This window comes from Vollenhovia emeryi, unplaced genomic scaffold, assembly GCF_000949405.1.
Source record: "Vollenhovia emeryi isolate VEMERY1.0 unplaced genomic scaffold, V.emery_V1.0 DF939224.1, whole genome shotgun sequence".
Taxonomy (NCBI): Eukaryota; Metazoa; Arthropoda; class Insecta; order Hymenoptera; family Formicidae; genus Vollenhovia; species Vollenhovia emeryi.
Window position 1 is genome coordinate 422,267 of NW_011967142.1, and position 16,837 is coordinate 439,103.

General features: G+C 39.0%; 1 protein-coding gene across 2 annotated transcripts; it reads left to right on the forward strand.

Moving 5' to 3' along the window:
• The first annotated feature begins 2,096 nt into the window (after positions 1-2,096).
• LOC105560719 lies at positions 2,097-15,789 on the forward strand. Of its 2 annotated transcripts, none has more exons than XM_012010072.1 (5): positions 2,097-2,316; positions 8,254-8,719; positions 11,006-11,071; positions 11,951-12,108; positions 12,423-15,789. In XM_012010072.1, exons 2-5 carry the CDS (start codon positions 8,506-8,508, stop codon positions 12,732-12,734), a joined length of 750 nt encoding a protein of 249 aa, XP_011865462.1. In that variant the 5' UTR covers positions 2,097-2,316; positions 8,254-8,505; the 3' UTR covers positions 12,735-15,789. The 2 variants fall into 2 exon arrangements, with proteins under 2 accessions (XP_011865462.1, XP_011865463.1); XM_012010073.1 differs by lacking the exon at positions 2,097-2,316 and adding an exon at positions 5,575-5,596.
• The last annotated feature ends 1,048 nt before the right edge of the window (positions 15,790-16,837 follow it).

Genomic DNA, 16,837 nt, shown 5'->3' on the forward strand with positions numbered 1-16,837 from the left:
AACACGAGCACCGGAGGCATAATCTGCGGTAAAGAAGTAGTTATTAGTCTGCAACGAAACGATATTTTACTATCTTTGTCATTCAATCTAATCCTCGAGATAAGTTATGTGAACAAAATTGCCTTGATAAATAGTAGTTATTATTTGCAACAGTTAATCGAGATCATTTACATAATGTAACGACGTGCAATAAGCGATTTTCTGTACTTCCTGCCCGTTCGGGGCGCGAAGAACGACAGAGCGAATTACAGCGCGAACGCCCAAGTCGTAAAAGTTTCTCTCTTTTCCCGAAAATGGAACAGATTACACGAAATCGATAGATAATTAAAAGCGCGGTGCGTAAACGAGATGTAACCGCGACAAAGTACCACGGTTTACATGCAAATTTTAGACGAGTTAGTCTCGTGAAATATATATACGTTGATAAAGAGCCGTCGCCTCAACGTGCAATTAGTTTCTCGTTACAAGTTGTGGAAACTTAATAATTAATCAAGGAACGTTACTTGTTACTAATGAAGGTGTGCAAATCAATAGTGTTTTATCCCTGCATTAATCGCAATCGAGTCTTGGAAACCGATAACGCAAAAGTAATAACACGCACGGAGCGACTCTCGCCACTGCCTGCCGGCTCGACGTTCGGCGAACGAGTGAGCGAGCGCCGACCTTCAGGTAAACTTTGGCCCGCAAAAACATCGTACGTCACCGCGCCGAGTGAAAAACAACAAAAAAACGTTGAGAATTCGTTGACCCGCCTACGTAATGGAAAATTCCGTACTTAATATTTTACATAACTTATTTCCGCGACTGTTACTACGTTTTGTGTATCATTCTGCGGACTTATTGATTTAAATGAACGATTAATTCTGTTCACTCGACACTATGTTTCGAAACAAAAACCGTTGTTACTTAAATTCTAATTACCAAGATTAGAGATTTTACCTCAATAGTTAGTGTATACAAATGTATATTTCTAAATTGCAAATCTTCATTCACAATGAATCTAAAAGAGAAGTGAAGCACACCGCGCTTCGAGAAAACCAATCAATATCGCGGAAAAGAAGCATCAACTGTTCGATATTGATATTCGCGCTGGTAACATCTTTTTTTTAGAAAGGGATACCCATACAGCACAGAAAGTTAAAATGATGTTGCTGAAACGTTGCAATGCTCAAGTATAAATATCTTTTCTAAGTTGAATCTAGATTACAGTTTGTTCATTGATTCTTTATGTTGCTGCATCGTTAAAACAATCTTGAACAAATTATTATTTTTTGATACTCAAATAGATACTTAAAAAACGTATAATTATGAAATGTGTGTATATATATAATATTTTTGCAACGGTCAGAAATTTTCTGAGCTAAGATTGGATTATTATTTTAGAGGAATAATCCAATCCCAGCACTTCCAGCAGTTGTAAAAAATGTTCTGCTAAACGCGACCAATGTTAACTCAATATAATTTAACATGGTTTTCTGAATATCGAATTGTAACGTTTACAGGACACTACAATTCAGCGGATTACGTTTTTGCAATATCTTTTCAACGTTGAATCTACACTTCGTAACATTGATGCAATATTGTAATGGAACGTTTCTGAGCTGTTGATTCAACATTTGTGTGCTGTATGGGATACCATAAGATATGAACATTTTTATATAGCACACCTTTCAAAGATAGAACCTTTCACATTGCGACACGAAAGAGATCTATAGATCCCTTTGCAAAAGGGGGCGTTAAAAAGGATAAAAATCGGCCCTGGTCTTCGGAGGATGCGCATCCACCGCGGTCAGAATCACGTGCTCGCGTACTTGACGCGTCAACACGTGTCAGCGACGTCGGCTGCGAATCTCCGATGGCAGTCGGACCGCGGATCGCGAGTGCGCGCGCAAGCTGGCAACAGGTAAACGGCAGGTAAGAGAGAGAGAGGAAAAAAGGCGAACGAGACGCAGGGGGAGGTGGAGGAATAGGTGATGGCGAGAGCAGGGAGACAGGTGCGCTGGTTGGAGGGGGCCAAGTGACTCCTCGAAGAGGTGGGAGTCTCGGGAACCTGAGGGAACTCTCGCTGCCGCCGCCGCTGCCGCCAACTCGGTTCGCTTTGGCGTTCTCGCGATCGACAGTCAAGCGCGGCGGGCCGTCGATGGTGCGCGTACGCGAGTTTGCATGCGATACGATGTACGCCTGTGCGTCCGCGTTCCGCGCGACGCAGGAATCCGAGGACGTCGGGGTTGCGTAGCGCGCGATCGCGCGTGGGTGCGTGGGTGCGCGCGTACATCCGGGCCGCGCGCGAAGGACTGCGCTTCACGGATGATCTCGGTAAGCGTGTGACCTATCACGTAATTGTAATTGCAAAATTGCGTAGAGACGTAGCGGAGTGTTTGGCGCGACTCGTCTCTCCCTGATGTGTTGCGCCATCAGAAAATTAAATAAACGCTCAGACGTTGTTCAAAGTTAACGCGAGGGAGATTTCCACCATTTATCCTTGAAACTAGATTAAACTCTTTCATATACAACGTCTACGATGCGATAAAAACGTCTGAACAATGACTGAACGGTTTAAGACTCGCTTGTCTTTGATATTATTTCGATTTATATGTGCGAATATTTTGACTTTACGCGTATCCGATCGCGAATATCGTTGCTCGCGACTGCTGTTAAGTTTATCGTTGTCATTAGATGCTCGAGAATCCGGTTACCGGCTGCTCGAATCGAATTAGAGCCGATAGTATAGAAGCGAAGTGCGCATATCGAAAACACGCGGGATACGTTTCGTACGAGCAGTTGAACGATGTTGCAAGGAGGGCCCGCGGAGACTTCAACGATCACACAGCTGTATAGGTAGATCGAGTGGGGCTTGACGTGCATCGAGATAATTTCACGATTTATTCGCATCGCATCGATCCACTGCTTCTATATGTGTAATATTGATCCCCGCTGCTTGGAAACACCGGTAACATATGCTAGAACGTACACGACGCTCGGGAAAAGTTACTAAAAGCCTCACCGAAATGATTTTCTACTTGGAGCTTAGTGTTCAATGAGAACGAAGGTTGTTAACTATCGAAAATGTAAACGTTCTGCCGCTGTTGTCGAAAACAAATCGACCCTAAATGGCATGAAATAAAGCAAACTCCTGATTTTTGCTTCAAGATTTCAATTCAGATAGCACAAGACAATTCCTATGAACATTTTAAGAAGATTCTTCAACAACATTTGGAATATTCCATAGGTCATTCTTATATATTTATTCCATCTTCGTGGAACATTCGACTGGCGCTATTGTAAATCTTTTTCGAATGTGAATAGAATAATCTATCGAATATAGCGTGTCGGTTATATATATGGTACGATTACAGGTTTCACTGCCTTTTGCATAAGATAAGTGTATTACACAATAAACAATGTGCAATACATAAACTCGGTGAATATTAAAAAATTATTCTGAACGAATATTTCCAAAGACATTCTCGACGAATATTCTAAAAACGTTCTTTTTGTTGTGAATATACGATTTCTAATTGCAATAATCTACGTATACTTAGAGAATATTCGATTGGAATATTCTGAAATTAAGAATATTTGCACTCCAGAAGAATATTCGTAGAACTATGGGCGCTACCTGGGAAGAGACTGTAGCTCGATGAAATTTCAAAACTCTCGGTTCGACTAAAATTTCAATGTCGTGCTTGCTTACGAAGGCATCTTCTTAGTGTAGGGAATATTCCCTGTCCGGTTCCAACGTTATTGTCCGCGGCAGGTACGTCGATACTGTGAGCGGAATATTCTTTTACATCAGGTAGGCTGCTAAACCTCGCCGCTTAATCCTCCTTCTTTCTCATCCGGGCATGGGAAATTCGAGCTACGAAGGAATAAGCCACGAAAAGATCGTGATCAGTCGAATTTCCTTTAAGAAAACTGTCGATTCGAAACTGCTAAAGAATTCGTCGGTTTTTCCCCCAATATTATTTCGTAGTTCAGGAATCTATGTCGTGCACGTAGTACGCTTTCAATAAGTTACGTGTTTCCGGTATCAGACGATGTTTTCCGAAAACTCGTTAAACATGCATTACCACTTTACTCGCCCGCGCAAGGGCGAATCAATCGAGCGCGACGTTGCACCGTTGCAATCGTAATCAGTGTGGAAAATGTCTGAGCCATCCGAACCGGAGCATTAGACGACTAACTAATCAGTAGCTAATTACACGCGGTTGCTCGTTCGAGCGACGTTCGTCCTAGTTTGTCGGTTACGCGGGATTGGCAAACGCGGCGTCGCGATTAACATCGTGAATGCAGTTTCTTCCGAGACCGAATGCTGCCGCAGCATTTCCGATGTTTCGTCATAAGGAAGATGATCGCGCGTGTGACGCGGCTTCCCGCGACAATTCATTCTGACGTAAACGCGACAAGGCTGTGCGCTGTGCACGGCGTTATCAATGAGCAAAAGATGTTACAAGAAACGAGATACCGAGTACGTGTGACGATATGAGTCAGCCCCTCTAATTAAAATAACCGTGTGCAGTGGCAATAGTTACGTATTGCTATTTGTTAGATTACAGGAAACACTCTCGGGATACTTGCCCGACGACATCTTTAGATCGCGTGTTTTGATCGCGATGGACTGTGAAATGAAGGGGGACTCCGATTTCGAAGATAATTTTTATGTTTCTTCGTTTAATTATCATATCATTTCTATTCGCAACTCGAAAAAATTATTACCATTTGCACACTGAGAAAAATGTCCGATTAAATATAATCGGATAATCCAATTACATGATAACAAACGGATATATCCGATGAAATTGTATATCCGATGAAAAATTTGATCGGTTTTTCAATCAAATTTCATCGGTAATTGCAATTCATCGGATAAATTTCATCGGATACATCCATAATTTAATCGGAAAACGTAATCGGAAAAATTAACCTTCGGACATACTATTTAATTGGTTTATCCGATGAAAATTTTTCTCAGGGCATGTTTGAATTGAGAGAATTTTTTTTTTCGAGAGTAGAATCAATCGAAAAGTCTGCTTTGAGTTACTTATTAATTCAAGAGGTGGACGCAACAACATATTTATATGTTTGCGACAAAAATGATCTTGAGCTTTAAAATCTATCGTGACTTGTTATAAGAAGACAGAAGAAACAAGTAAAAGGTGCGGAAGGAACTCTAATCTTGTTTGAGATCGCGATAGGAAAAGTGGTCCCAGTGCTTAGACATTTCGAAATGGAAATTTCTGCAGCAATGTAGGTCTTGTGCCGTTGCCGCGTTTAACTCCTCGTTACACGAATAATCAGTCCGCATCGTTCTAGTTAATATCCGATAAATTCAGACGACTTTGATTCGTGATTCATTCCTTCGCTCGTGGTTCGCTCGCAAACGCGCTCGAGTATCGACTACGTATTCGGGTCCGTAGGGTTCGCCATGCGTAAAAGCCTCCTCGTGAACCAGTCAGGCAACATTCCTGTCCGGATCGTGCACGTCCACCGCCTACCTCTGACTTCTACTTGGACTTTCCACGACAAACGTCGTTTCGATGTGGAGTTCGAGCGCGGCACAGTTAGCGGCGCTTTCCGTTATTGCGGAATAAACACAGTAAGATCGGGACTACTTAATGAAGAGCGGACCTGCGGACCTGCTTATCTGCAAACGTGTCGGAACGCGACAAGTAGACATTCTGAAATAATATTAAACGACTGGCATATTGCGGAGAAGATAGCTTTAAGAGACATTGTCATTGAAATTCCTTTGGTACGATGGATTTAGATCCGACTATTAATTATTAGACGTGGAAAATCAAATGACTTCGAAGAAAAAATCATTCACAGCAATCAGTTTATATGTAATTCTCGTTTAGAAGATTATCGAGTTTTCTATAACGCAGCGTAAACTAAACATGTTTTCTGGTATAAAATAATTACGTTTATATTAACGTTATTCTATGTAATTTATGTTAATCGTTATAATTTATTTGTGAGTTATTTATGATGAATTTATCATAGAAAGAAATACTGATCAATATTTTCTGTTTTTCTACGTTTCTAGGGATATTTGAATAAATCACGTGGGCTTTACTTTCCATGATTTATCTTTTCGAACTCAAATTTGATATCGTTCGAAATTATTATACTTGGGAACTATGTCTACGAAGTTTGATAAATAATCTATTTACGTAAACAGGTGTTTTGCAAAATAAAATACGAATATAAAAAACGAGTCTCTCTACAATGCTAATTTCCATATTCTGTTTGTTTTAAACAGTTTGCCGTCGCTTTATTTCGTACGTCTATTTGAGTAGGTTGTACCATGTGTTCGCATTCGATTTCCATTCGTTACAACACCGGGCAACACCCTAAAGCATTGTGCGTCGACACGTATTGTGTGCGTTCGGTACCAGATGTACCATAGCGCGCGCTGGTTTCGCACAGTGAATTGCAACGAGCTATAATATGTATCCGCGTAATCGTATAAGTCAAGTCATGCCCTTCGGAAAACATATAATATGCGATAACGGGTTGCGCTTTAGACACACGCGATATGCCGTAATAGCGTTGGCAAAATGCGAAGAAAGGCACGTATCACGCGTCTCTTCCGAAACATCGGGCCGAGAATATCATAGCAACTTGACGCATCGCTATGTTGCAATTATCAAACATTATGACATTATTAACCGTGACAATGTTTTCTCATTTTGTTTTCCAATTTTGCAATTACAGGGCAAGAGTTGAATTGCGAGTATCTGAAAAAGCAATTTTAAATCACTGATCTGACATCGATTAATTGAATTTTTAAATAAGATTTTGCGTACTTGATTTAATTAAGAATTAAATTTTGAACAATTATCTCGGATCTCGAACGGAATGAGCCGAAAAATACGGCACCGAGAAAAAGTCGCGACGGAATATGTCGATTGATCGAAATAATTCGGTCTTCCCGGCTTTGATCGACAGCTGGAGAGCGATTTTCCTGTGGCACGCAGTTATGTACGTAGGAAACGAAGCAAGCGTTTACCTCGCCGGTTGATATGAGGAATGAGTCACAAATGCGATACGACGCGGCCCTGAGAATATTAGTCTCTCATTATATCTTATTTCGAAATCGACTATGGATCGACTATGCCTCCTACAAGAATATCCGGTTTTTAGATTAATAAATCTATCCGTTCATTGCAATTTGCTGCCACGATCTGTCGTCATTGAACACACATTATTGGCTCTAAAAAATTCATCGTCTGCGCGAACATTACGCAATCGCAAGAATATAAAGCATTGTCAAGAATGAACCACGGCCGTGGGTAATTTACAAAATATAGTCCGCGATGCAACAATAAAACGAGGCCGTCAATGGATAAGCGAAAGTATCTCCGTTGTTGCGCGACACTGGAGGCCATTTTGATGCATCCAGCCGCGCTCACGTATGCGTTAACACAGGTGTTTGAAGTCTACAGGTGATGCGTGTCACTTCACAGGTTGACGCATCTCCCGGCATCGCGACGCAATCGGACGTAACCAACGGAATAAAATACCTCCGCTATCGAATCGACCTAAATGACCCCGTATTGCAATCAAATTTTTGTTCTCTACGACTTCTTCGAAATCTGATAGGAATGTTAAAAAATTATTTTAGTTCTGGACGTAATTAAAAATGAAAGAAGAGGCATAAGAACTAAAGTCTAAATTATCGAATCGCGTGTTACTTGAAGTTGTGATTAAGGACACGATTAACGAATCCCTGAACTCGCTACTACGTTATATTTTTCTCCGATTGTTATGTCGTGTCTTCACAGCGGGATGTTTAAAAAATCTGTTAGAATCATTATTACTGTCAGTACTAGCTGGCTTTGCTAAGCATCTAGGGTATAATTAAATTATCGCAAGGTCTGTTTCTTCGTAATCGTAGGAATTTTTAATTGTATCGTCTAATAAATGGATTCTTGGCCGATGATACTAATAAGTTCTCAGTGTCTTATTGTATATACAGGGTGTACTAAAACCACCGGATATACTTGTAATCATAGAATCTTTAGAAAATGCGCGCGAAATCTCAGGTCTATCAATTGTGAAATATAATCGCTTATTATTTAAAAACTATTATAGCCTCCGCGCTTTTGTATTAGAATTTTCGTCTTGAAATCTTCTAAAGAATCTGCGATTGAAAGGATACCCGGTGGTTTTAGTACATTCTGTATAATCTAAAAAATAAAATTTACCAATCAAATACGTAACAGAGATCTCTTTGCAATTTTTTTGTAGCACCACGAGCATGGAGTCTCTTCGAGGTATACTTTCCGAGTACCGTTATGGATCTTCATGAGCGTCGACCGTGGGTCGCGAGAGAATCATGATTGTGTCCTAGATCTGTAATTCAAGGTAAAGAGGGAGAAAGAAGAAGAAAGGACAATTAGGAAAAGAAAGGGCGCCAAACTGGTTGGCAAATTCGATTAAATCCGCGCATCGATCCGGCACTGCTTCAATCGAGTGTTCCTGGAGGTGACCGTAAACAGCATGACATTGATAGTGACAGCTATCGTCGCTGTATCCGTGTTGGCTAACGTCTTGCTGGCCGACCTCGATCCTCGGGGTACCAAATGCGGCGAGAGGCTCTGCAACATCTCGGAGTATTGCAGTCCCTTCGATCAGCACTGTAGACCCTGTGCGATCGCGTGCAACGTCACGAGCCACAATTATCAGCCAGAGCCGTGCATGAGCGATTGTCAATGTGAGTTTTCACTATTATTAGTTTTTTTTATAGTTGAAACGCAGCACTTAAATTCATTGCGCGATTTCAGTTGGTCGAGTATAAAGTCCGTAAATATAGAAGTGATATGTAAAATGAATTTTTCTTCACAATTAGCCTCTGTTCGAAAATATTTCTAACGTAGATGTAAAATTTGCGCAATCGAGTGCGAAACTTCAGAGTAGTTGGAAAAAATTAACGTTTTATATTTCGGCTCGCATTTTGCGAATTTAAATTTATAGACCGATCGCGCCTCTTATCCGGTGCCTGCCACGTATCGCGGTGCATCGTCCTGTCGTTCCGGTTTCTCGTTTTCACGCGAGCCAGCGCGTACGGGAAACCGGATAGTAATACGGTGCCGTCGTTCACCTCTGCCGAGCGCGGCGGCGAGCAAGCGAGCAAACCAAACCCGGGTTCTCGGGTCCGTTGACTTTGCACCTGACTGTTCCTACCGACTTCCCACACGCGAACACAGTCGATGAGTCACCTGGCTTCTTTTCTTCCTCCCTCCGTCCTCACCGCCGTCCTTTTTCTTCAGCCTCCACGAACCCTCCCTAGTCTCCTCTTTATCGTCCTTTTTTTTCCCTTCCATTCCTGCTTGGTATTCAACGTCGGTTCCGCGATGGGGAAGGGGAGATGTATTTCATGCTCCGACAGGTAGGAGAAACCGCGGCATCGCTCCTTCTTGGGACGCGCGAAGAATTAAATTCTCTGCCTTTATATCAAAAGATGCTCCTTCGTGGGACGGGGGGGAGAGGATCTGATTTGACGTGCGTTTGTACGAAATTGTCCGTGTAGAGTCGTGTCGGGTCCACGTCTCGTTCCCCATTGAGAGTCCCCCGTTACGGTGTCCGGTTACGTTATGTCGGTAAACTTTCGGTTCAGGCTCACGTATAATTTTTACATTGTGGGAGAACTTGTTGACTCTGCGTGTGAGTAATGAAAGTAAAAAAAATGTCCGATGAAATAGGAACTATTGGGGGAAGAAGAGACGCGCTGTCCTTTTCATATCTGGCATCCTCGAGGAATTTATAGAACGATGGATTTCAAATCTTAACGTTGGAGTATTTCAATTTGTTACTCTTCAAAATTGTACTGTTATAATCGAGGATGCGAATTCGAATTGCCACATGCTATTTAATATTTTAAGCATATTTAAAATGTATCAAAATTTACTCATTTATTGCGACAATTCATTAAATATTGCGATGGCAATGCGTGTAATAAACCTGTTCCATTTATCGTTGGTAAGGTATAGCGTTGAACAATTAAATATCTCAATTTAAAGTGCCCTTCCCTTTACTTGCGAATCTTATCCATCGCCATCGCGGCCAAGTCCTCGCGAATCGATCCACGCGAACTCGTTGTCCCAGGTCTTGGTTTGCTTCTCTTTTCAATTTGAAACGGGGTCATCTCGCGTTTACAGTAGGGATAAGGCATAATCGCGCTCTCACGTGCCACACGTAAGCACCGTGGGTCGGAATTGTTTGTGCTGCGAGTTGCTATCGCGACAGACTTCGTAGAGCTTGCGCAGGCGCGCGGGAACCTGGGCTTTTTGAGAGGTAGACCATTGATTCGAACAGGAAGAAATGGAGAAACGAATTGAAGATCAATGCGCTGAAATGTGTTAGTGACAGACAGATCGATCGCGAGTAAGCGGAATCAATGCTATGGACTGCAGTTTTCTTCCAAATAGACTCGAAAGAAATGGACATAGAGAAAGAATATGTTTTGTAGTAGCGGACTTGAAAATACACGCTACTTCAAATCAATAAAATCAGTCTCGGAAAATTTACACATACCTATGTAGATATTTTTTTTCACTTTTAATTTTGTTACTCTTTTTTATTTTAAAACTATTCTACGTTCGAACAAACTTTACTAACGAAAGTCACGGCGTGTATTAACGTAATATCAGTATTATTAAAAAAATACTGCAGCGACAGCGATTTACCATACTTGACTATCGTTGTTAAATCTGTAATTGATTTCAACTTGAATTATATGTGAGCAATAACGTCCGAGTTTCCCTGTCGTATACCTGGGTGCATACTAGTATAGTTGGAGAAATCTTCGGGTTTTGTAGCTAATGCCTATTTTCCGTAACGCTTTCTAAATAAATGTCTGATAACTTGATAAAGAAGTATTAACGAAACATATATTCAATGTTGAAACTTCTCGAGCGCACTTCGGGAAAGTTTGCTCGACAAACGCGGCGCGAGTGCGCGCAATGCTGAATTAATTATTAGTCGCTTCCTCTGATTTCAGTTTATCTTCACGATCAGCGCTATGCCCAACGCATGGATCAATCAAGACAGTACGATGATCTCAGAGGTGAGTGGGTTCAAGTGCGAATAGAATATGCACATAATTTTGCCGCGAAGTACCGCACGTCTCGAGAGAAGTCAGACGAGTCGGAGATTTCAACGACGCAAATCTCGCACAAGCGTCACTCGGCTCGTAATTCTTGCGCGACTGCGATACACGGTCGCGAAGACCGGTATTCATAATTTCCTATTGCCAATCTCGTGGTTACTTTTATTTTAGAAGCGTAAAATTTTCGACACATCTATAATCGAGATACATTTACATAACATGATGTAAATACTTTTTTTTTAAAATAACTTCAGAGAACGTTCAAGAAATTTTCACACTTCAATTTTCATATTTTAATACCGACTTGTGTCTATTGCTTTGTATAAACCGCGATTAGAGAAAAGTGAGCGTAAGCATTGTGTAATATACTATGCGTTTCAATGTTTCGTATTAACGTTGACTCTTCCTTTCTAATACAAGGGAATTTATACTTTACTTCTGAATATAACTGGCAACTTTCACTTTGGGGATTTCAACGGGAACGGATGTTGGATATACCTGTGCGTATCTTTTTCGAAATCGGCGATGTGTTACAGAGCACGGAAGCAACTATCACGTCGATCAATCTCTAGTTTCTTTTAAATTATTTGCGCTCGATCTCCTAATGCGTAAAATTAAATTACGCGGAGACACCTAATGATTACATTACGTAGAAAATAATATATACTCCTCCGCGTGAAACGTACTTTGTTAGTATTTCTCTCTTATAATAATTTGTATAACAATTTCAATATGAGAATTGGTTTCGGAAATAAATTGGATATGCTACACCAATTATTTTGGTTCATCGGATAATTCTTACAATATCAATCGTTAAAATCTGTTCTTCTTTTACAGAGGAGGTCGAGAACCTTAAATATAGATTCGTAATCACAACGACGTTGACCTGTCTTTCACTGTTTGGGATGCTGTACCTACTGGGAAGAACCATAATACGATGGAAAAAGATTCAGCATACTTTGCAAACCATATTTAGAAGGAATATTAAAGTAAAGGTGATGTCTACACGCAAACACACGTATACACAATAACAGACTTTTCCAAAAGTCCTTGTTGTCTATTCGCTCTTGTTACAAGTAATTTTTCATCAAACTGAAACGGGATCGCGCAGAGAAAAAATATAACAAAAGCGACAAATAAAATAAGCTTGAATTCTCTAGAGAACAATTATGTGATCAATTCTCATATTTTCGTATTTCAAATTTTTCAAAGCCGTAAACGACCATTTCGATATTTTTATTTTTTTCTTACGCGACGCTTACGAGGCGGCAGTTGCGAGTACTTTAACGCCTTTAATTTGTTGCTTCAGCAGGCCAATAAGAACAAAGTGCAAGACGACGTCGAGGCCGGTGTGAATAAGCAAAACGGTCTCAAGTTGACTATACCGAATATAAGTGCCACGGTGGAGCAAGAATCCAAGATCGAGAATAATAACAGTAATAGTAATAGCAATAGTAATAGTAACGGGATTAATAGCACGCCAAACACCACGAGCACTCCTCTCTCGCGACGGCACGCTAGCGAGGATACCACTCTCGACTATGCTTACGACAATCCGGCGATGACACCGAGCCCAGACGCCGCGCAGCTTAAGACAAAGGCTCGCGAGAGTTCGTTTTAAGAATTTACGATAATGAATATTTTACGATAAGATATGAGCAGGAGCTACTTTTGACTAGAAGTCTCTTCGGGTACTTAAATTTAAAAGGGACTAACTCTGCGAGGTAAATGTTTTTTCTTGTTCTAAAAATGCGTTTTAAAATGTCACCACGAAATAAGTGGAAGTATCGCCTTTGTGGCGATAATTGTTTTTATGAAAAGAAGAAAAGACAAATATATTTAACGAAAGATGAAAAAGGTTGAGGAAAAGATTGCCGTGCCGGAATCTCAAACAATTCTGTCTTAAGTGAACAGGAAAATGCATAGAGGATGTGGCGAAACGTATATGCGTGAAATGTGACGTGGCTATTCTGTCTTGTTCTACGAACATATGTTCTATAAGATTTTTCATCGCGACCGATTTTTCAGGCTACATTGTTACTACGTTGTTAATGCATATTGGAACATACGTAGCAATGAGCGATGAAACGAAGAGATCGCTCGATATACCGCCACTTGGTCTTTCTCGAATGCTCGCGCGATTTTTAACGTATGTTAAAGAGTTTTCAAGAGTGATATTCATAGTCGAAAGTTCCATGAATGACCACAGTCTCACAGAGACTAATCATGTTTCTGCATAATTATTTTACTTCCCGATAATCCCTGAATCATTACACGTCTCTCGTCATGAAACAAGTGATTTGTGACATTTTCACTCACTTGGTGAAATAATACACGCTCATGTCCGACTATGAATTAATTGCATTTTGAAGAAATAATATTTGGAAAATAACGTGACTACGTTGCTCCTACATCGAGATAGTATTAATGTCGCCCTAGTAGGTTACTTATACAGCTGTAGTATAGTACTGTAAGTTTTTGGAGTGACTCGTGAATGCGTATCACGCCTCCGCGAACCGTGCGGCTGTGTGACTTAATTAAATAATTATTGACGCGATATACTCGCGGGACTTAGACGCGCGTGGTGTAATTGTCAACTTCATCCATTCGGTCTTAAACTACTGGCGAGACATCTCGCTTCCATGAAATTACTATAATAATTCCAACATTTGTACTAACTCTTTCGTCTGTTGGAGAATAGGCTGTAAGTGCCCTTAAAAAGTTACGCTTTTGCTTCAAATGAGCTAAAATCTTTGACAGTTATTTCATTGCTAAAGATTCTGTGCATCATTAACTCATGTACAAAAATTAATGCTACATTTACAGAGTAAATTAATTTATCAATTAATTAACCAATTTAATATTTTCTAGTTATTAAATCTCTTGTTTAGGAACAAGATACTCTTGTAAATTTTTCTTTAGGATTTACTGCTTTTTATGTCTTTTTAGCTTGGCATTGAAATGTTTAGTATGATCTCAAAAGATATTTACAAAAACTTTGCATGCGTGTTTACGATTACTTTTTAGTATTTTGCAATCACTAAAATAACATAAATAAATTGCCTAAATTAAAGATCAGTGCGTAAATTTCCGTTGTAAATTATGCACACCGCGTGTCCATATAAAATTTTAGTAATAAATATATAATAAGTAACTTAAGATATCGCATCCTTATCAGCCATTCCGTCCATGAAAGGCCTTTCGAGCAACGTGCGCGTGTAAGACGGCGCACTTTGCATAGGTCAGTAACGTTGCATGCGAGAACGAAGGGAAATCGATAACAATTTTATCGCGAACCGTAGCGAGTCATGGCATAATGTATTACATTGCGAAATTTCGCAGCATTGTAAATTCAAATGCTATATTAACAGGATTGTGTGTCTGTAATTTAACAGCCATTAATCTTGATAAAAATTTAAAAAATGTCCAATAAAATTGATCGATTTTTAAGTTCGTGAGAATTAAAAGACTATCAAAAGATATTACTCCTGGAAATGGATTTGCATTAAAATGCAATTTGCTCAAAACAGATGCGCTCAACAATCGCTTGCTCCCCGAGGAATATTCTATTTTTATTGATTGGGAGAAAGTGCTCGATTGATGCTCAATTTTAACGAGTAAACGTGTAGAAAGTTGCTCAACTTTGTAAATTGTTCATCAGTGATTGCTGACACTCTAAATAAATTCCTCTTCATTTATATTTTATATTAAAATTTTTATATGAATTGATAAAGCAGTTACAAGTTTACTATTTTTTTTAAGAGATCTCTTTGAAAAAATAATCAAGTAATACTTCAAATTTAAAACTTCAAATACTCATCGATCAAAGAAGTGAGTTTACATTTACATAATTGATATAAAATGCTTCGTCCTGCAGCAACCGCTCTGACCTTAGATTTAATCATTTATATACGACTCATCATTCTTAGCGATTAGTGAAATAGTAATAGCTACACACTACAGCGCACTTTTCATTTCATTACATGATCTACCCTTCGAGGGTGGATCAACATCTTCCAGAAACGAAGATATTACTTTGCCCAGAGGCAGCTAGTAGGATTAAATTCTCGACTCTAACTGTATATATATATAGTCTACTCTTATTTAACAGACCCTGTTTGCTGATATGTTCAAATAAAACGACGTAAAGAAATTTTTGCAAATATAAACGAATTCGAAAATCGAAAAATCAGACGACTTGAGACTTTACAAGTAAGATTTTAAAACATTCCTTCTAGCGTACTTAAGGAACTTGTACATAATTTTACTAATTTTATGTTTTATAAATTATTTTAGTAGTCGATTTTATTCTTTTATTAAGAGAGGTTTAGTATTGTAAGTCATATTTTCGTGACATTACTTAGGCAGCCGATTTTGTGATCAAGTCTTTTATCTTCTGTCTTTTAATCTTCTCTTAATTTCAGAAAATATGTCAAATATAGCCCATTGTCTTAATTTTAACATACCAGGTAACTTTTCACGCGTGATAATAACATAGAATATATTACGATGTTACTTTTAGATGAATGTGTTGATGTATGCGAATTATTCTGAATCTGTTAGTGTCTTCCATATTGATTATATTATCGCGCGAGTACTTAATCTTACATTGTTATATAAATATCTATGTGACTTAAAGCGTGCCTTTTTCAACGCAGTCCACCATGAATGCAATTGAAACAATAGATATTAATATGGCGTGCCTTTTCGACGAATTTTTTAAATGTTGAAATATATTTGTGATAAATAGAAATTTAATTGTGTAATACAGATATGGCAAAGGGACGATATCTCTCATATATACACATACATACATATATGTATATATGTCATGCGTTTTACGTATATGCAGGGTTGGGAAGTGACTCGTTACTTGTAACGATGTTGCAGTTACAGTTACTTCTTTTTGGTAACTAACTTAACTTTGTTACTTTCTCTCTGTCTGTAACTGTAACTTAACTCAGTGACATTTTGATGATAACTAGTAACTAATTTAATAGTTACTTTATATATTTTTTAAACCTCCACGCCTTTATTAACGCTTTACAATTCAAATGCAGATTGGACATTTCTATTTTCATTGCAAGGAAGTAACTGCAAAGTAACGATTCGTTACTTTTTGAGTAACTGTAACGCGTTACTTTTCAGAACTGGTAACTTGTAACTGTAACTAGTTACATTTTCAGCGAAAAAACTGTAACTGTAACTAGATACTTTTATAATGTAACTTTCTCCCAATCCTGCGTATATGTATACATACGTATATAAAGTATTAACTTAAGTATTACATGAAAACCTTGCTAGAGTTATACTTTATATATGTACACCTGAGGTGCCGCTTTCTGAGAAAGATATTGTTATCGGCATCGGCAGGTAGTTTAAATATAATTATTGAAATTATTGATTCATCCACTACGTTGCATCACAATTAAATATAAAAAGGGAATTTCAATACGCGATTTGATTTGATAATCGTGATATTAAGTAATCGTAAAAATGATGATTTTACGAGGTTTGTGGAACGTATTAATATTTCTAAGATACTTATAAAGGACAGTACGATATACATTCCATTGTACATTTTTTCGAAATACACACAGGTTACCGATATCAAAGTATAATATCGAGGGGTATCCTGAATGGATATTTTACCATTGTTAACGTGTCGCTTTTAAAAATTATGAAAAGAGCGAACGTTTTTTTTTAACTACATTTACTTGTAGT